The following is an 18,886-nucleotide window of genomic DNA, read 5'->3' on the forward strand; positions in this document are numbered from 1 at the left end:
ATTTCTCCCATCTCAATCCATCTCCTGTCCAATTCTCTTCCGAAAGCGAGCACCCCACCCCCGCCCTCCCCTTCCCCATCGGGCGAGCGCCAGCACCGAGGGACATCGTCGGGTTTTGCTTGTTGCCGCTGCCAGTCGCCCTCCGCTCACCTGGCGGCGAGCTCCGTCTGCAGCTGCTTGGCCCGGCCTCGGAGCCGAGCGTCGTGCTCCCTGTAGGAGGCGAGGTCGGGGTCCGCGTGGCCTCCTGCAGCCTGCGCCAGGGGGCCGTCCGCACCCTCGGCTCGCTGCAGCGCCGCCCCGGCTGCGTCCATCGCGGTCCCCAGCGGCTCCGCCGCGTCTGCGGCAAGGGCCTGCGGAGGGAAGAGCCGCACGCAGCGGAGATAAGAGATCGTACTCGGGAGGTGATAGCAGTGGTGGTGGGGAGCGGTGGTGGAGCGGTTAGCGCGGTGCGCTACGAATCTGGCGGACCCAGGTTCGATCACCGGTCACGGCCAACACCGGTGACGATTATCCGAACCGGTCCTGAGCCTCTCAAATGAGTACCTGGTGCGGTGTGTAAACGTCGCCACTTGGAGACAAAGGCGGCTGGGCGTCGTGCTGGCTACTCACCCCCTCGTGTGCTGTGTTGGCCTTCATAGGTGCTTCCTAACAGCACTTGCCCCTACAGTCTGTTAGGCTACACGGGGGATCTTTGTATTTGTTTGGAGGTGGTGGTGGAGGCGGTGGCACGAGAGGGGAGGGTTTGCTGCGGTGCCCGTTCGAAAAGCATGGTGAACGATGACAAAAGTGAACAGCAAGTGAAAATGTTTGGCGTAGGGGTTTGGGATAAAAGTGGCAGTCGGGATAGTGCTTGGGACTGGTCAGTTGGTTGTGGTTAGGGCTAAAGTTAGGGTTTGGTTGGCTAGTGTGGTCTGGGCTAGAGGCAGGGATAGGATCTTGCTGGCTAGCGTGCTGAGTGTTAGGGCTAGAGAACGGGTGGTTAGTGTGGATAGAGCTCGTGGTAGGACAATCACTTATTTGGCAAGCATGTTGAAATGCTAAGGTTATGGTTTTGCTGGCAAGTGAGCTGAGTACTATGGCTAGAGGTGGGGGGTCTGGATTGCTGGTGTGGCTGGGGTTAGCGGTAGGGCGAGTGCATCGTTCGCTTGTGTATTCCACCCCTAACAATGTGCACCTCCTCCCTATTGCCAGGCACGTGACCTTTTAACTTCGTATTTTTCATGATGTGATATGGCATGACGTAACATTTCACAACATGACGATTGTCGCGATATCAGTTTCCCATAACTTTGTGATTGTATGCCACATTTATATTGTATTAGGTTTAAGTGCTGCGTAATTTTAGAACAATTTCACAGTTTATTTTATTTTATTCGTCATTGTTAACCGGGCTGCGACCACCAACTCGCAAACACTTGATGACCTGCTTAAATCACAAGCGCCCGCCTGGATTCGAACCCAAGGTCCCTCAGCGGCGCAAGCTTTAGTGCTCCGACCTCTGAGCCACCCGGAACATCTCGTTCGTTTGTGAAAGGGAACGCGTGAACGTGATGGAAGGACCTTGAGGTTCTTGACGGAGGCGTTGAGGGCGTCGGGGTCCGTCACGGCCCCGGGCTCCTGGGCCAGTTTCACCTCCAGGGCTCCGAGGCAGCGCTCGGAGTCCCGGCTGGAGCTCACCACCTCTCCCATGGCGCGCAACCTGGCGTCAGAGACGGCGCGTGAATCAGAATTAGAATCTTTATTTATATCGGAGTCGGAGGAGGATGTCCAGTAGGGGCCGCTCAGGGTCACATCAACAAACAATACAAGATAAAAAAAAATGTCATGAAAAGTCGCTAGAAATAAATAAAGTGCAGAAGTACAAATTGCACAAGTACATTCATTCCTGCTGATTTGTCAACACCAAATGCAAGGCAGAAAAACAACAACAACAACAACAGTCCCAGACCACACCAGGACAACGCACGCTCCCTCGATTACATCGCACATTGAAATTGGTGCCGGCTCACCTGCCGGGCTGCCGCCTTCCCGCTTTGTCTGTGGGTCCCAGTAACAAGCAACTAATTGGCACGTTCTGTTTATGCTTACTAATTGGCTGTGTCGGCGGGTTTAACGGCACATTCATATTTACGCGATCTAACCGCCCCCCAAAAAAAACCCACTCTACTACGGCTAACGTCGGCCGCGAAACCCTTACTGCGCGTTGCAAACCAGCCAACCTCTCCCCGTGGAGGATACCTCTCTTAGAACCCCTCGATTTACCGTTGGACGAGCAGCAGCAGCAGGGCGTAGGCGCGCTCCCTCTGCTGGGTGGCGAGCGGCAGCTCGGAGCGCAGGGCGCCGCTGCTGGGTGGCGCGGGGCTCAGCGCCAGCAGCGCGGCCCCCTCGTGCTCCAGCTGCTCCAGCTCCCCGGCCAGTGCCTCCAGCTCCTTCTGCAGATCCTGCACACAAAGGCCAAGATCCCCGTCACCCACCACGTGTAGCCTTCAACAGACTGCTGGGACGAGCGCTGTTAGCGAGTTGCACCTATAAGGGGGACAGCACGGAACATCTATCGAAGGGGGTGGGTGGCTAGCATCACGCCCGGCCGTCGTTGTCTACCTAAGTAGTGCAAATTTTAGGCCGAGTCGACCTAGGGGAGGCTCATGACCAGTCATTGGTGTTGGCCGTGAGCGGGAATGGAACTCGGTGTCACCGGGTTCATAGAGCAGCGTTTTAACCGCTGCGCCACCGCCCCCCACATAAACACATACACAGGGACATACACGCAGACATATTACATACGTAGACATCGGACGTTAAAAGGTTGCAAGTTCAAATACTGGTCGGGTTTTTTTCCATCATTCCTCCGGGGGCGATAGAATTAGTACCACTTTGTGGGAGAGAAAGCCGTGGTTGTCCCGTGGAGAGACTCACCTCTACCATAGGAATGTGGGGCGTGCTTTGGTTACAGTGAAGGTCGTAAAGGGGAGTCAAGCTGGATGGAAGATAGATTTTTATTCGAAAAGAGAGCTTGGGTGAGCGAGCGGGCGAGCGTGCCGAGTGAACACGTTCCGCAGGGCGGCGAGCGCGCCGGCGGTTGCACCTCGGGAGAGAGAGCTTGGGCGAGTGAGCGAGTGAGAGAGCAACAGGAGCGAGTGATCGAGCGTGCCGAGTGATCGCGTTCCGCAGGGCGGGCGAGCGCGCCGGCGGTTGCACCTCGGGAGAGAGAGCTTGGGCGAGTGAGCGAGTGAGAGAGCAACAGGAGCGAGTGATCGAGCGTGCCGAGTGATCGCGTTCCGCAGGGCGGGCGAGCGCGCCGGCGGTGGCACCTCGGGAGAGAGAGCTTGGGCGAGTGAGCGAGTGAGAGAGCAACAGGAGCGAGTGATCGAGCGTGCCGAGTGATCGCGTTCCGCAGGGCGGGCGAGCGCGCCGGCGGGGGCACCTCGTGCTGTACGACGCGAGCGACGCTGTGCTGCTCGTGGTCTCCCTGCAGGCCGCCCTGGCACCCGGCCGCCACGCGCTCCTCCTTCTCTCCCAGCCGCCCGCGGAGGTCTCTCAGCGCCGTCACGCAGCGAGCGCACGCTGCCTCGCTCTGCTCCTCTGCTCCGGGGCACGCGCGTGGTGGTGGGGGGGGGGGCGGTGAGAGCGACGACGTCGGGTCAACGTTGGGGAAAGAGCGCCGCGCGACGACGGTTACCGGAGGTCAGAACCAGCGTTCATTTCGTTAACTCAATGCGCGTAAGTTTTCGCGGCCAATGCTACGATTCATACTTGATTTTGGGGGTTAGGCCATGGTAATAATGATCTCACCGCTGCGCATGCCGACCTTTAGCTGTGCCACTAGAGGATGCTCACCGCTGTGCATGCTGGCCTCAAGCTGCGCCACGTGCTGCTTGCAGGTGGACACCTCCGCCTCGGCCTGCGCCGTCTCGGCATCGCCAGGCGCCTGCGAGGTGGCGCGCTCCTCCAGGAAGGCCTGCCGACGGCGCTCCAGCTCCTTCAGCGCCTCCTCCTTCTGTCCCAGTGCCAGCTTCTTCAGCTGCAAAGACAAAGATCCCCCCGTCCGTCCGTATAGCCTCAACAGACTGTTGGAGCAAGTGCTGTCGGCGAGCACCTACGAAGACCGGCACGGCACATCGAAGGGGGTGGGTGTTGGCCAGCACCACGCCCGGCCGCCTTTGTCTTCCTAAGTGCCGCCTAAGATACTCAATTGAGGCCGAGTCGATCTAGGGGAGGCCTATTACTGGTTCAGATAATCGTCACCGGTGTTGGTGGCTATGAGTGGAAATCGTGGACATGCCCAACACAGGTGCTGCTCGGCACTGCATTGTCAACGGATTGTGCCTTTGTACAAGTCAGTGGTAGGGGGGCCTAATGCCCTGCCATGGTACTAGAGGCAGTATCTCATAGACCCTGCGTACAAGCCAAGGCCAGGTTGTAGCATCATTAATATCCTGATAAATGACCTTTGCCTGTGTTTGCAACTCATCTCCTGTTTACAATCCTGAGTAAGTGCTGGAAATTCCACATTCCTCTTGTGCGGATGAGTCAGATCATAAGGTAACAGTAGAACATTGGTATTCGTATCTGGTGTGGCCTTGGCAAACTCCACCACAGTTTTTATACGAGTGCTTGTCATAAGTCGCAAGAGACCAGCACTAATTAGCGTACCTGTCCACCACGCATAATGTATTTTGGCCTAATCTTCCACGCCCGCCCGACATCTTGGAAGAGGTCCGATTTCCCACACTTTGACCCCACCACAATCAAACTGCCAATCGACTGTGGTGTATGTTGACAGGTGAAAATCCTTCACACTCATGTTCACTTTGAATGTACCTTGAATGCACATGCCTCTTTAGTCTCTTAAGTAGAATTTTAGACAAGTAGCCCATTGCTTCAACTGCCGTGCCGGCCGGTGAGATTCAACCTATAACTTCGGATTTTCAACTATTTAAACGTTTTATTTTTTATTCTACTAGGTAAGGCCCACTGAACTATATGGCTCTTTTTCAGAAGCGACCTGGCCACATATGATAGCACAACGAAGTGGCTTATCAAGTGGAAATTCATAGCAGCCAAATACTCTAAACGCACATTTCTAAATGTGGAGGGAAAACCCAAAGGACCCGGAGAGAAATCCAGTTGACCACGGGGAGATCACGCAAACTCCAAATATACAGCAGGCGTCAGGGTCGGGATCGAACCCACGACCTCCTGCATACCAAGCGACGTAATTAACATCTCGCCACCGTGCCAACCCCCCCCCCCAATTCCAGTGGATTTGCAAGCCCAATGTGCCCTGACCATTACACCAAGCGCGGCACACGTAACCACTGGCTCGTGCACAGTGTTATTTATTTGCCGGTTAAGGTCTCACCGTGGGGAGGTCCCAAGCACGGATGATCTTGGTGTACTGCAGCAGGTGGTGCCAGGCCAATAAGCTGCGCAGATCTGCCGTCTTGCCGTTCCAGGCTGCGAGAATATCCTTGTGCTGCTGTCTTAGTCTGTGCCGGGGGAATAAAAACAATAAGTAATATTTAACAAAAACTTTTTTTTAAACACGCTTTAATGAAATGTACCGTACTAGTAATGGAAGAACTCCACGACTCCAGGAAGTGGCCCCGAAGCTTGCCATAACGTAAGGGACCGTGGTCAATTACAGCCAACGTCAGTTTACCGTGGACAATTAGAGCCAAGGTAAAACATAACATATAAAAAAGATTGTTAAAAAAATTTGTATTTATTTATTATGATAGAATATAGTATTGTCATCAGTATGACATAAGCATACCAAGTTTGCAGTCGATACCACATTGGGAATTGGGTTAAAATTTATTTACAAGATTTGAGGATATGACAACAACAACAGACACTTTTAACTCGCGGAGTTCTTTGCTCAGCGGGGGTTGGCTCGCCAACTGGGGTGGTGTTGAAACTCGCTGGCGATGAACCAAATGGAAACTGTTGCAAGTACTCAATCACGCAGAAGCCCGTTGCATTGTAAAATGGAAAAACACAGGATAGCGACAATGCGGTTTAGTTTCTTTAGAGATTCAATGTGTTTCTGTCGACTCACTGATATCTGTCCCAGTTTATTCCACGCAATTTTCTAATCGATGAACCTCTCAATGACCAAGTCACAAGATTATTTTAAGGTTGCGTAACCTAATTACTCTGTGCAAAGGACATTCCAAAAAGCTGTCTTTGCAATAAAATAAATATCGTCAATGCCAATAAACTATTACAAGGAACAATTGAAACACGTTTGTAAACAAATCCTGCAATTAAAATGTTTGACCTTTCAAATGGAAACCATTTTTTCTGAATTCTAAAATGTAAACATTCCCACGTTAATACTGACTGATAGTTACCGACTGACTGCACAGAAATCACGGGTGTTATTTTTTATGCTTTCCAACGAAACTTGGTGCATCAGCTCTCCCTGTCCATCTGTAACAAGGGGCGGGGGGGGGGGGGGAGCACTCTAACTCTTATAGAGATGCTCCAATATGAACGCAACTCTAGTATAACGCTGGGTTACCATTACGGACTCACCCTAACGAAAACTGGTGCACTTCATCAAAGGGTTGCCCAAAACATTGGAGACACAAACCAGAGGAAAAAAAAAACTTCTTGCAAATACGCAAACACATTTTACCTCAACATTTATTTACCCGACGTTTCGACTGCAACACAAGCAATCGTCATCAGGTGTGACATCCACAGCAAGAATACTTAAAAAAATTAAAAAATACTTTTTTCAAATTTTCTTGCTGTGGATTTCACACCTGATGATGACTGCTTGTGTTGCAGTCGAAACGTCGTGAGAATTTTTATTGGATTATATTTTATGATATTATTATTTCCCTTCTACGTGACTTTACCGAAAGAACCAAGAATATGAATCCCTGCAGTCACGAAAGCTTTAAATAAAAATGTATTTACCCATCGTAAAAAAAATTTAATCGCAGAACCTATTTTGCCCTCACAGCTACCTATCGGCTTCCCTGCTGCTAACGAAACACGTCCGAAGACAAAACGCTTGTTTGGAGAGCGTCGCGTGATCTGTGCATCGTACGCGTGATCCCCCCCCCCCCACCGCTATTACTGTTGTCTGCAACGCAGCGGCAACAGGGATGAGCTCCCCGGCTGATGATTATTTGGATGCTCACCGCTCCGCAGCCTGCAAAGCGTCCGGGTTCGGCGAAGGCAGCACGAAGCACACGGAGGGCACGGTCGCGTCCTTCCTGCCGACGCTTGCCACGCGCCACCGCGTCGCGTCCGAGTTGTCCTTCAGCTCGTACTCCTGATCCTTCTTCACCGTCACCTGCAAGGGGCGCCGCAGTGGCGAGATGTTAACTACCTCCCCTGGTGTACAGGAGGTTGTGGGTTCGATCCCGACCCTGACGCCTGCTGTATATTTGGAGTTTGCGTGTCTCTCTCCCTATGGCCGCGTGGAATTTTCTCTCTGTCCTCCGATTTGTCCCTCCATATTTAGAAATCAACATCACGCATTTTTTATATTTGGCTGCTATAAATGTTCACGTTAATAAGCCACTTCGTTGAGCTATCATTTGTGGCCAGCTTGCTTCCGGAAAAGAGCTCTATCGTTCAGTGGGCCTTTCCCAGTAAAATAAAAATAAATAGTTTAGTTTAGTTTTAGAATGGAGAGGTAAAGGCGTAGCCCTGCAATCCCTTGTTCACTCCACTGCTCGCACAAAGGGCCTCCACTGGAGGAAGCTCAAGAGACCCCCCCCCCCCCCAGAGGGTACTTTGCCCGACTCTTCCAGACTGGACGTCTTGGAAGAAGAGGCGGGAGCGCCCACACTTTTAACCCCACCACACGTGACCTGCCATTCGACTGTGCTGTGCCCATTTATATGTCTGGATGCACAAAGGTGGGAGGAAGGGGTGGGGGGGGGTTAACCTTCCAACATTGTTTTGGGAGATCGAATCAAACCAGTGACCTCTGGGATTGCAAGTCCAGTTTGCTAAACATTACACCACCACAGCGTCCGAATGTAAAGGATCATCAGATAAATCCCCAATCAGCACCACAGCTCACACCTGAATAGACGATACAAAGTTAATTGATTAAAGCAATCGTAGAAAAATATTAAATATTCTGTTTCTAATCCGCAGTGTGGTCCTAAGTAACAAATACAACTTGCAATTATATTGCACCCAATGATGTAATGAAATGTTTTAGAACTGCAGATTGTTTTTAGCTTTGGGGACCCCAAAATGTTTTACTTGGCCCCATAATCCGTGGAGTTATATTGCATATGTTGTTGTAAGCGATTAATTAAATATATGGATGTATCAAAGCAAAGGTGCAAAAAAAATTAGGTAACCTACAGAAATTGCCAAATATATTTGTTTCATTAACGTCATCATTGGCATTTTTACCGAACTGCCGGATAAAGGATTCTCAGTGTAAACTTGCCCTCCACTGTAAGTGTCTCGCAGACCATCTCAGAGTAACTCACTCGCAAGGGTGGTGCCTCTGGAAAGCACTGGACAAGCAAAACTGGCAAACATCCTCGCAAGCAGCAGCAGCTGCAGCTTTTGGCTAACCATCGAAGAAAGACGACCAGCGCATCGCGCGACGCTTTTTAGAAGCGCTTCTGCTGCCGTCTGGAACGCTCTTCCTTCCGATATTAGGTAGCCAACGGAGCTGTGCACTTTTAAATCTTTCGAACTACTTCTTGTGTTTAGTTTGTTGTCTTTCCCTCGCACCTCCAATTAGCATGGGTGACTACGTACGGTACAAAAGAAGTTAAAACATACATACATCTCAGCTCCTGTTACGTTCTCACACTTCCACACTGCTTCGTCTGTATCTTCCCATTACAAACCCTCCAGCCTCTCCCCGTACCACTCTCCACTTCCCCAGAACAGCGTCGTCAACCCACGTGTGCTGACTGCTACGAAAGAAGTTCAACATACATAGAGACAGTCAAACTAAAGCAATATACGACGGCGGCGGCCTACCTCAGGCTGCGTGTAGTCTGTGATGGCCATGACGGTGACAGGGTCCTTCAGGGTGTGGCCGGGCCTTCGTGGCTTTAGATTGAGCACCGACTGGGACCTTCCCACCAGCTCGTGCACCTTCCCCCTCAGAGGCACCAAGCGCTGCTCCGTCTGGCACAACAGTGGCGCGACAAACGGCACAGTTATCATCAACGTTGCAATCATCTCTCGACTTGGGAGTGCATTCTGGGGTTGTCGGTCGGTGGGTTGATCCTTTTGGCTGGTGCAAGGAGCTGAGGAAAGATCAACCTGGTCGATGTTACTAACAACTTTTGGTATTTATTCGTTTACTTAAATTTTATCGTTTGTTGATTTCTACACTTAAAAACCTTCTTCACAACTTCTTTGTTTGGGGTTTATTATTCAAGTCTAAAGTGGCGCAGAAAATATTTGGACATAAACACTAAACACAGAGATATTTATAAGCAACATTATTAAACTACAAAGCACCGTGAAAAAGGTTTGAACACAAACACCAAACACAGTAACAAAAATATGCAATATTATGACAGTGCGGGGGCAGCGTGGAAAAGATAAAATGTCTCCTCCTGCAGTGTTTCAGTCTTGAGTTGTCAGTGAACAGGTATGCTGCTCTGAGCAGTGGAACAAAAACAAGGGAAATACAGCAGTGACAGGCAACCCAGACCATAGCCGGTGGGCCATGTGAGCGGCCCTCCTTCACCTCAGTGGGCCGCAAGCTTGAGACATGGTGCTTGTGCACTAACCACGACCCCACGCATCAGCCTGGACATACTGAGACCAGCCCACCATGTGGGGCTCAACGGGAAGCCGGTTGCCCACCACTGGTGTAGTGTACTGTAGTGTTTAGTATGTTTAGTGTAGTGTATAGTGTAGTGTGTCTAGTGTAGTGTGTCTAGCGGAGTGCCTAGTGTAGTTTACAGTGTAGTGTGTATAGTGTGGTGTATAATGTAGTGTACAGTGTAGTGTGTATAGTGTGGTGTATAGTGTAGTGGATAGTGTAGTGGGTATAGTGTAGTGGGTATAGTGTAGTGTATCTAGTGTAGTGTGTCTAGCGGAGTGTCTAGTGTAGTTTACAGTGTAGTGTGTATAGTGTGGTGCATAGTGTAGTGTACAGTGCAGTGTACAGTGTAGTGGGCAGTGCAGTGTGCAGTGTGGTGCACAGTGTTGTGTGCGGTATATGGTGTGGTGTGTAGTGTAGTATGTAGTGTAGTGGACTTCAAGCTTGAGACGTGGTGCTTGTGCACTAACCACGACCCCACGCATCACCCCTAGACACACTGAGACCAGCCCACCACGTGGGGCTCCACGGGACGCAGATGTCCCACTACTGAAATACAGGATAATCCATTTATAGATGATGATAATTATAAAAAAATCTACTTTTAATGGGCATAGACTTCACTCACTGTCGTCGAAAAACAATAGCTCAGAGGTGCGAGGAACCACAGGCAAGCAGGAAGGGAGCCGACCCCAAACAATTACCGAAGCTCGGCAATCCTCTACATATCAAGGTGTTATCGGCGAATTAATGAGTTCTAGATTTGATGCTTTCGTGACTGCAAGGATTCATATTCTTAGGTTTTTTCGGTAAAGTCACGTAGGTAAAACACATTAAAAAGCAGTCTATTCTTAGTCTTAAGCCTCACCTTACCATATTAATAAAAAGTATGCGGCCCTTGCCCCACCACCTTCTCCAACCATTATATAAACGGAGTGGTAGCTCCTGCAATCTCTCATTTACTTGATACAGCTTTCGTGGCTGTGACGGTACCACCTGAGTTGCCTCCGAAACGTCGTGATTTTTATTTCATTTTATTTTACTTTTTAATGTTTTTTACCTACGTGACTTTACCGAAAAAACCTAAGAATATGAATTAATGAGTGTTTATATACCCCCACGTTGCTTGACAGCTGAGTGAATAAATTGTGAAAGTGATGGCTCCGTATCTTACAGGGGAGAGTGTATTGAGATTGGTGGGAGACATGTAGCAGCTTTTAAATAAATGCCTACCTCTAAGCGTAGTGAGGTATCTATAAGTGAATGACCCTGTATGCATATATACAGCGTTGTGGGGAATGATGTCGCATTGGTTAGCATACTGCACTACAAACCCTGAAACCCGAGTTCGATTCCCACTCACGAACAACAAAAGTGGCGAAAATTTGAACTGGTCCTTGGCCTCCCATAGGTTGACTCAGCCTTAAATGAGTACATGGTGAATGTGTAATGATCAGCACTGGAGAATGAAAAGGCCTAGCATGGTGTTGGCCACCCACCCCTCGTGTGCCATGCCAGCCTTAATAGGTGTTTCGTAACAGCACTTGCCCCATTTACCTGTAGAAGGCTATACTGGGGATCTTTGTCATATATTGCGTGAGGCACAATAGATTCTATATATGAACCTTATGGCGGGACCCCGGGGTCCCATAAGCCCCTGGCTCTCGCATAAACATTATATTATAATGTAAACAAAAACTTAGCTCTTTTTCACCAATGGGTTTGAAGGATGGTGGCAAGTGTTGTCTTGTTAAACTATGCCTTTAAAACTGAAAACTACTTACCTGCAATACCTCTATTTAAATACACTATCGAACAAATTATTTACACCCCTCTGTCAATCATCGTGTTTCTCAGTGTGGATTTGTGAACACACTTTGTAAACAGTACATAACATAGTACGCGTTTTCAATGCGCTGTTCATATTGTAACAAGCGTTTATACCAATGTTACTCTACAGAGTAGTGGGTCGCCGCTTCTCTTATCCGCATTGATACGAGCGGTATGTGGGGACTATGGCTTAACCGCAAAAAAAACCTATCTGCACAGATCCATACGGACAAGAGAAGTATTATCAAACAGGAGGAATTAACGGTGCAATGCATCTCATCTGTTAAATATCTGCAGGTAATAGGATTGTCATCGATTGATCCTGGCTACAGACATTGGTAGGTCACAAATAATAATGAAGATAAGAGAGCAGTTTCACTGTATTATGCATACCGTTATAAAAAATTAAGGACTTAAGTCGTGTAGGCAGTTTGAGCAGCTTTGGATAAGACTTATGACCATGCCCATACCCGAGCATGGAGAGCATTCGCTTGTCCAGCTCTTCTGCGCATTCGTCCTCGCTGCTGCGCTTGGACACGACATGACAACAGAATGATCCGCGCCAGGTGGGTCGCGGCGTTTATGTTGCGCGGTGGGACGGAGTCGCTAAAAAAACATTAATTCCGATTTTTACATCTGTTTATTCGGGACCCTGGGGTCCCGCCATAAGGTTCATATATATGTGTACGCACACAGAATATCCGTGTGTGTACGACAGGCGAGCTGGCGCATGCCAGGCAACCAGAGCTTTGGAGGTTGGTGGTGCTGGATCACGCTTTGCGCTCCCTCACTACGACTCAACAAACTGCGGATCTACCTATCGACTCCGTGGGGTTATCCATCGATGGATCGCGCTTCCGCACACGTAGCGAGCGAAACAAGGAAAGTGGCACCCACGTGCGTCTGCTGGAGCAGGCTCTCAAGGCGTGGCACGTCGGTGGAGGCATCGCACGCGTACGCCTGGTTCAGCGAATCCCGCGCGGCGCTCAGTTCCTTGCCGGTGTCGTCCACGTCGCGGAAGAACTGCGAAGAAAAAGAAGAGGAGGAGGCAGCGCGGTGGTCAGGTGGCTCGGGCATGAAGCGGTGAAGCCAGGGGCGAGGCATCTGATCGATGCCTCGCCCCTGGCGTATAATGAGGTGCCCTGCGCACCTCATCATACCCCTTCACCAGATCCCGCAGCTGATGCACCGTTGACACACGGTGACTTGTGTGTGTACGTACATATGTATGCGTTGAACTTCTTTTGTACCGTATGTAGCCAACCGTGCTAATCGGAGTATGCGAGTCACAATTCGGAAAAACGCCGCAATCCGCCGCACATTTTTCTTCTAATCCGTTCAGACCCGTCATCGTTCATCAACTTCGCGTCACAATCCAAGTGGAGCGACTCGATAAAAAAAAATGACATTGCTTGTCATATTGCGGTGCACTCTGTCACCTCTCGTGTCTTCAGAGGTCAGGTGAACTACTTGGGGACAACATGCCACCAACTTGCCGTGAACCGTTTAGTTTGTTGTCGTTCCCTCGCGTTGTTGGCTACGTACGGTGCGAAATAAGCGCTACATACATACATCTATGATTGTTTGAGTGTGGATAATAACAGCCATCTGGGCACTGAGTTGAACGGATGAATGCCTCCCAACAAGTTTGATGTTGTCCATCTGATGCGCTCATGTTTTACACTACGAGTACGTGCCGAGGTCATGTCTTCAAATAATGGCACATGCACACACACAACAGAAGGGTTATACACGTTTCAAACATCTATTATGAACATATTTCTACCAATAAATAATCATAACCGTATTTAGAATTTGAAGATAGTTTATACCAATCATATTAAAGAATATGCACTCTATCAAGTACTGTATTTGTATTGTGTGGGTATGCCCACCTCTACCAAGTCATCTGGGCCAGCATGAAAGGATAGGCCAAATACCCTCTACAGCAGCATTCTTCATTGCAAGGCCCGCAGGCCACTGGGGGCCCCTGGGGGCCTTTAGTGCAGCCCCTGACGTGCGGCCCTCTACAATACACATCACCGTGCTGTCAAACCCCAATGGTTTAAAATGTCTGGCGGCCCCTCTGAAAATTAAAGAACACTGCTCTAGAGGGGCTTTATTTATGGTTACTACACCCACACTATTAATCTGGGTGGCCGTCGGATTCAAACCGTGGACCTCTGCAACAAGGGGAGGGGGGGGGGAACGCGCGACCGCCAGGCCGCGTCGCCGCCCCCGTTCAATCCGAACGAGTGAACAGCAACTGAACAGCGACGCATCACAGCTCTGAACGCCCCGACGACAAACAGCAGAGCAGAGTATAACAGTAGGTTTGACCCTTTCTGGCAATAAAACAGGAGGTGTTAAGATATGGGAACCTCATTTTCCAGTAAAAATATGATAATTGGTTTTTTACCCTTCTATCTGGCAACAAAACTGACTATCAGAGTTATGTTCTTTTGTTTGTATTATGACTGCAGGTATTGCGGTCTTTGCAAACATGACTCCTTGTAAAAAGGTGTCAGTTTTGTTGCCAGATAGAAGGGTAAAAAAGCAATTATCAGGTGTTAAGATGTTACAACACCAAACAGAATCCTTTGTCAAGAAATCGTGTCTGCATTAACCACACGTACTTGTGACGAACATGCAAACAAAAACGTGCTCTGATAATATACGACATTGTCTTTGAAACTGATTGGTCCTCACCAGAGACAGCTTTCCTTTGAGCCGAGTCTCAAAGTGTTTCGACGAGAGAACGGAAAAAAGCGAACAGCACCAAGACAATGCCACTCTCAGGGCATTCATAGCTCGGGGCGAGCAGCTACAATATGGGACCTTTCTTTCCAGTAACAAAATATAACAATAGGTTTCACCCTTTCTGGAAATAAAACAGGTGTTAAGATGTTAAAACACCAAAATATAACAATAAAACCTCTTGTTATATTTTTTGATACTGGCAAGAAAGATCCCATGTTGTAGCAGAGCGGAGTGCCTGGGATCGCGGGGAGGTGGCGTTTGTAAGGCACCTGGAAATAAGCGGCGTTCTCTTGCAGGTGAGTTTCCCCGCAGGCGCCGAGCTGCGTCAGCCAGGCCCACTGGGCGCCGATTCCCTCGAGGGAAGCCTGCGACGCGAGCCAAGAGACACGCGGCGAGCATCGCGCGACGTTAATCGCGCACACAGTTACGGGATCGGCAGAGACGATCATCGTTGAGGCATTAAACCCGTGCCTTGTGACCTCTCTCCAGCTGAGTCATGGACAGGGCAAATGTATTTCCACGTGTGGTGACTAACTCTGAGACGATGAGACTTGGAGGCACTTCTTTATTGACGAGCACCATCGGGGTTAAGACTCTTAATAATTAGTCCGTCTATTATTGGCGACGCTATTCAGCCAGGACAGTTGGTAGGTTGCCTGACTGGCGGCGCCCCGAGATGGTAGAGACGGAGACTACAACGAGAAGAATGGTGAAGACGACGAGAAGAATGGTGACGAAGACTTTAGCAGCACGACGGTGATCCCACTCAAACAACAGCCCCGAGGTCCCCTAAAGGGGGGCCCCTCTTATACTGTCACGTGGCCTGGCTCCGCCCCCGGCCACGCCCCCTTTCTAAAACCTACCAGCGGGTTCCTGGTGTGCCCCTTCTGTGACCTTTCCCTTATATCCCCCTCTGGTGTTTAACCTGGCCTGCTGACGTCAGGGCCGCAGATCCCCTTTCCTGCCAGCAGCCAGCGCTATGCCACTACACACGTAACGAAAGCATGCAGAAAAAACGGGTTTCTAGACGACGGTTTTAAACCAGGGGTCAGCAATCGAAATGAGAGCCATTTTTTCTGAATTCGGTATGAACTCAATACTTCAAGACCTTGCAATGCCCGTGGTGAATAGGAGACGCTGATCCTCAATAAATCGCGTCATGAAGCGGTCCTGAACGAGCCGTATGCAGGGTGTCTACTCCTGGTTTTAACAAACAATAATACGAATTCGATTTGAAGGCAAGTCGTCTGCACTCTCTAATGGGTATCGATCAGTGCTTATCTTCATTCATGACCCTGGGACAAGGGGCGGTATTTCCACATTCATATGGCAGGGGCTAGTCTCTCCATAGATTCCAAATGTTTTGGGCACTGGATGAATGAACGGGTTGCATCAACCTCACTGGGATTTGAACTCGCAACCCCTTGATTGCGAGCCACTTGCTCAACCGCTGAGCCACCTTGGATTTATATGGTGTCTTAAAGGCGTGTCGAGACACTGTTTTGTGATTACCCATATGTTAAATTTCATCCAACTCCGCCGGAAAGAATATGAATGGTGCAAAATGTGAGTCACAATCAAAGAATCAATCCCTCCTTTCATATTTCACAATGCCCTATGTGTGTTGCTTTGTTGGTAAACGTTTTGGTTTAGCCATATTTGTTTGTTGTAGTACAGAGTTAGACTGATAACTTTAATCTAAATTGTCTTGTGGTTGTTATTGTTTGACTTGCATCCCACTGGGATTTTTGCACACAGCGTTCATGTGCGGTGCTTTTTCTGGAAGACTTTGATGTTTTTTCCTGGGTTTTTTTCTGTTTGCGCGTAGTCATTTAAGATGTTTCTTGTTCATGTTTTTGTTTGTTGCGGTTGCACCCGATTCAAGAGCCAAATGGCTCACAGGGCTGTACCAAATAAATGAAAACTGAAAAAAACTTCAACTATAAAATGTCTGTGTCTTGCATAACGTCTGCCTCATTTGAACCAAGTCTCACTTGCAGCATCTCTCGATGCCCTCTGCCTGTGACCTTCGTCTCATCTGTCTTGTTTCTTCCACCGCCCAATGTAAACCGTGAGCGTACGAAGCGGATTCAATCGACAGACGAGTGCACTGTTACCCGCCTGCTGTATAAGATGTGACTATGAAGAGGATGTAGTTAACATCTTGGCACTGTGGCGAAATGGTAACTACCTCGCCTGGTATACATGAGGTCGTGGGTTCGATCCCGACCCTGATGATTGTATTCTAGATTTGAAGCTTTTGTGACTGCAAGGATGCATACTCTTAGGTTTTTTAGGTAAAGTCACGTAGGAATAAAATAATAATAATAAAATAATAATAAATGAAAATAACTCAATTGAATCACAACGTTTCGGAGGCAACACAAGTCTCCGTCTTCAGGTGGGACCGTCACAGCCAAATTTACTGCATCAAGTGAAAAGAAATCCAGGAGACAAGATCTTAAATACTGGTTAAGGGGAGGGGGGAGGAGCTTATCTAAATGTGGCAGTTGGGACTGGGATGGTGGGGGGGCATGATTGTATTCTCGGAGTTTGCATGTTCTCTCTGTGGTCCTGTGGAATTTTTCAACGGGTCCTCTAGTTTTTTCCCCACCACATTTAGAAACGTGCGTTTAGAGGATTTGGCTGCTAGAAATTCCCACGTGATAAGCCACTTCGTCGAGCTATCATTAGTGGCCAGGGCCAGGTCGCTTCTAAAAAAGACCAATATCTCCCAGTGGGCCTTACCTGGATAAATAAAAAATAGGGAATAGTTTTTTTTATTTTACAGACACAAAAAGGGTATTGCACTGGTACGCTACCTCAATAGTAGACTTGGCAGGGTGCTTATCTGACAACAGCTTTTCTCCCAGCTTCTTGATGTCCGCAAAAATGGGTTGCTTTTCGTTCAGCTTCTTCTGCGATGCCTGCAAAGGGAACACAATCATTGTGCCAAGTTTATTTTCGGATGTGAAATTTATAATAACTACTTTTTTTTTTACACGGCACCTTTCATCGACAGATCACAAAAGCGCCGTACAAGTGAAAATTTCAACACTCCATCCAAAGCAAAATTAGCCAAGGCAACCAAGGTATGAATATATAGATAAAAACACTGATTCTACTTGAAATAGAGTGAGGTTCCCACACGCGCATGATTTGATGAGTGCGTCGTGAGATTTAATAACCGATTTCAATCGCCAAATCCATGAACTGTCGCATGCCCTAATGTGCACCTCCACAGCGTGACCAGAAATATTTCTTAAGAGCAGGGACGATTATTCTGTTCCACTGAGTAATCAAATTAACATCACTAGCCCCACCCACTTCGTTTATGACCCTTGGGCTACACCCATTTGAAACCTTTAAAACAGTCTGCCTCAGCAGCTGTCCCTCTCTTTTTTCTTCCTGATGACGACCGATTGTGTTGCGATCAGACGTAGTTTTTTGTTATTTTCTTTGAACTTATCGACATGATTTTACCGAAAGACCCAAAGAATATGAATTCCTGCAGTCACAAAAGCTTTAAGTCAAGATCAAATTAATGTGTCGATTACTTGGGCCCACTCGCTATGGCGGCCTCCCCTACATTACTCCCCCCCTGCCAAAACAAGAAATGTATTTAATAGGCACATATGCCTACACACCCTACATAAAATAGTCAGTAGCATCTGCACACATTGGGGGGGAAAAGGACATCAGTGGGGGCGACGGGCAAGGTGCAATGCATCAAGCAGCCCTCTCCGCAGGAGCTAGAATAAGGCGGCCAAAGGTCGTCGAATTTCTAATTCATTCAAAACGACCTGCGGTCTACCGTGGACCAAGCCCGACTAATGCGTCTGGCCATCGTGTCAATAGGAGCATAACCTTGCGCGATCCACCCACTTTGAGGAAATCCTAGACCGATGGGCTGGCATGAAAGTAAGATGCATGATAACTTAATTGTGAATATTGGACCTTTGAATCTTGTTTTTATTAATACACTGTCACTGTGAGACCGTGTTCCTCCATACCCAATACATGGTACAACGAAAATAATATGTCGTTAGAAGCTCCATATTATTGCATATGGGTTAAAAACCACGAGTAAGCTACTTGAGAAAAAGCAAGTCGGGAGAATTCTAGATTTGAAGCTTTCGTGACTGCAAGGATTCATACTCTTAGGTTTTTTCGGTAAAGTCACGTAGGTAAAAAATAAAATTAATAAAAGTAAAATAAAATAAAAAATCACGACGTTTCAGAGGCAACACAAGCTTCTGTTTTCAGGTGGAACCGTCACAGCACGATTACTTGATACAGCTATCGTGTTGTGACGGTTCCACCTGAAGACGGAAGCTTGTGTTGCCTCCGAAAGGTCGTGATTTTTTATTTTACTTTATAAATTTTAATTACATTTTTTACCTACGTGACTTTACCGAAAAAACCTAAGAGTAAGTCGGGAGAAAGTAAGGGGGGCCACAGTCATATCTTGCATAGCCCTGTCGAAATAGGACGTTGCACCCCTGTATATTCATGTTA

The 18,886-nt window shown here is 48.4% G+C and overlaps 1 protein-coding gene across 4 annotated transcripts in view; it reads right to left on the reverse strand.

The window, feature by feature from the left end:
- Positions 1-18,886, reverse strand: part of LOC144724944 (uncharacterized) — a 222,556-nt gene that overhangs the window by 19,724 nt on the left and 183,946 nt on the right. For all 4 annotated transcript variants that reach the window (XM_078604272.1, XM_078604271.1, XM_078604273.1 and 1 more), the window contains 11 exons: positions 17,191-17,295; positions 14,638-14,733; positions 12,506-12,631; positions 8,980-9,129; positions 7,158-7,312; positions 5,363-5,489; positions 3,838-4,021; positions 3,425-3,582; positions 2,263-2,441; positions 1,561-1,699; positions 151-350 (listed from right to left, as the gene is read on the reverse strand). In XM_078604272.1, coding sequence (XP_078460398.1) covers positions 151-350; positions 1,561-1,699; positions 2,263-2,441; positions 3,425-3,582; positions 3,838-4,021; positions 5,363-5,489; positions 7,158-7,312; positions 8,980-9,129; positions 12,506-12,631; positions 14,638-14,733; positions 17,191-17,295 — 1,619 coding nt within the window. The remainder of the gene's footprint in view (positions 1-150; positions 351-1,560; positions 1,700-2,262; positions 2,442-3,424; positions 3,583-3,837; positions 4,022-5,362; positions 5,490-7,157; positions 7,313-8,979; positions 9,130-12,505; positions 12,632-14,637; positions 14,734-17,190; positions 17,296-18,886) is intronic.

This window comes from Lampetra planeri, chromosome 22 (assembly GCF_965212315.1).
Source record: "Lampetra planeri chromosome 22, kcLamPlan1.2.h2, whole genome shotgun sequence".
Classification (NCBI taxonomy): domain Eukaryota; kingdom Metazoa; phylum Chordata; class Hyperoartia; order Petromyzontiformes; family Petromyzontidae; genus Lampetra; species Lampetra planeri.